General features: G+C 50.6%; 1 protein-coding gene across 1 annotated transcript; it reads right to left on the reverse strand.

Annotated features, from left to right (window-relative positions):
* Window positions 1–477: 477 nt before the first annotated feature.
* On the reverse strand, window positions 478–1,686 carry LOC119432667 (uncharacterized protein K02A2.6-like). The gene has a single exon (XM_037699822.1). It carries the CDS (start codon window positions 1,684–1,686, stop codon window positions 478–480), a length of 1,209 nt encoding a protein of 402 aa, XP_037555750.1.
* Between the last annotated feature and the right edge of the window lie 207 nt (window positions 1,687–1,893).

A 1,893-nucleotide genomic window follows, 5' to 3' on the forward strand; every position in this document is an offset into this window, starting at 1 on the left:
CGTGTGTGTCTCTTCTTGTGCGCAGTGCATGCATTTATCAATTTATCATTCGGTATCATTTCCCAGCGTTCAAGCCTGTCTCTTGCAGGTAGAAGGCCCCACTGATATTGGCAATAAAAATCCTTCACGCGACGATGCAAATCAGGTGAACGAATGGCTTTCCATGTTTTATGTAGTAGTTGTGGCTCGAGGTATAGCTCTCGCTCACATTTCACACAGCCTTGAAAATGGAGTCGCACACCACTGAGCATTTGTTAGTTACAGAAGTTGACTTTGCAAACGCTCAGCCAGCGCATACCGTGGTGCTGGAGGTACTACTTGTGGTTTGCACAAGATGAAGTGCATCAAAATGAACGTTTATTGAACGAAACACTCTCTTATATACACATTATCAAAGGGGGCGTTGCAGCCAACTGAGTGCGCGTGTGCATGACAGTGCACTGCGTCACATCTCCCTTTTTTTTTATTAAATCAAAATCACGGAAGTTCTGGCATCGGGTATCTTCGTGGTGGTCGGCGGTTGCGTTCGCTTCTACGCAGTTGTGGCTCTGTGGTTCCCACTGTGAGTCGATGTTCATGTGTGGGCGCCAATGAGTCTGCCGCAGGAGTGGGTGCCAGACGGAGGTGTTCCCTGGTGCGCTGCAACTGGAGCCCTTCTTCGGTCTCGATAATGTAGGCTCTCGGGCTGTTGGCAGGCTTGACAACTGTAGCAGGGGACCAGGTTTTTGATGGCACGCTGTACACTGTGACGCGGGAGCCATTAGGAAGATCTGGTAGAGACCTTGTGCCTCGGTTGTAGAAGGAACGTTGTTTAGTCCTGATGTCGTGGAGCCTCCGTTGCACGTCTTGAGGGGGTATGGTTTTCGGTCGCAGGTGGCTTTCTGTGACTGGTAGCAGCGTCCTCGCCTGTCGGCCCATAAGTCTCTGCATCGGAGACCCTAAATAGGAATCGCGAGGCGTATTTCTCCACTCAAGCAATGCAGCACAAAAATCCACTGTACCATACCGATACCTCTTCAGTAGTTTTTTGGCTTCTTGAACCGCACGTTCAGCCATTCCGTTTGATCGAGGGTAATAAGGACTGGAACGGACGTGTTGCAAGCCAATCTTACCGACAAAATCACGGAAGTTCTGGCTGCTGAATGGCGGCCCATTGTCGGTGCATATGCGCTGCGGGAAGCCGTGTGTGGCGAATATGTCGGCGCAAGCAGCAATCACTTTGTCGGCTGTTGTCTGTACGGGCCTTAGTTCGAAAAAGAAAGAATAAAAGTCAACAACCACCAAGTACTCTATGCCATTGTGATAGCAAATGTCGGCTCCTACAACTTCCCAAGGTAGTCTTGGAATTTCATGATTCACCATTGGCAAGCGTTGATTTCGTGGCTTGTGTTTCTGGCAGGTCTCGCAGCGTCGAGCAACTTCTTCTATATCGCTGTTTATAGAAGGCCAAAAGAGCACAGTTCGGGCACGTGCCTTCATCTTGTCTGCTCCTCCATGTGCGGCATGAAGGCAGGCGAGTACTTCTCTGCGCATCTTGACAGGAATGATGAGGCGGTTGCTCCGGAACACGAGACCGTCTTGCGCGTGTATCTCGTCACGGAAGTTCCAGTAGCAACGTAGTTCGCCACTGACATCAGCTTTGCTATCCGGCCACTGCGTGCTAGCATACTGTCGAAGCTGCACCATCACTGGGTCCTCGTCAGTCTCTTGAAGAACTTGGCTCAGCCGACTGTCTGAAACTTGAAGACAAGCAACGGCATTCACATGGTAGTTTAGGCACTGTTCTTTCAGTAGCGCTTTGCTCGGGAACCGCGATAAAGCGTCAGCGACAAACAGCTGCTTTCCAGGTGTGTACTTGACGACTATCGGGTACCTCTGTAAGCTGAGGCGCAA

Source organism: Dermacentor silvarum, chromosome 11, assembly GCF_013339745.2.
Source record: "Dermacentor silvarum isolate Dsil-2018 chromosome 11, BIME_Dsil_1.4, whole genome shotgun sequence".
Classification (NCBI taxonomy): domain Eukaryota; kingdom Metazoa; phylum Arthropoda; class Arachnida; order Ixodida; family Ixodidae; genus Dermacentor; species Dermacentor silvarum.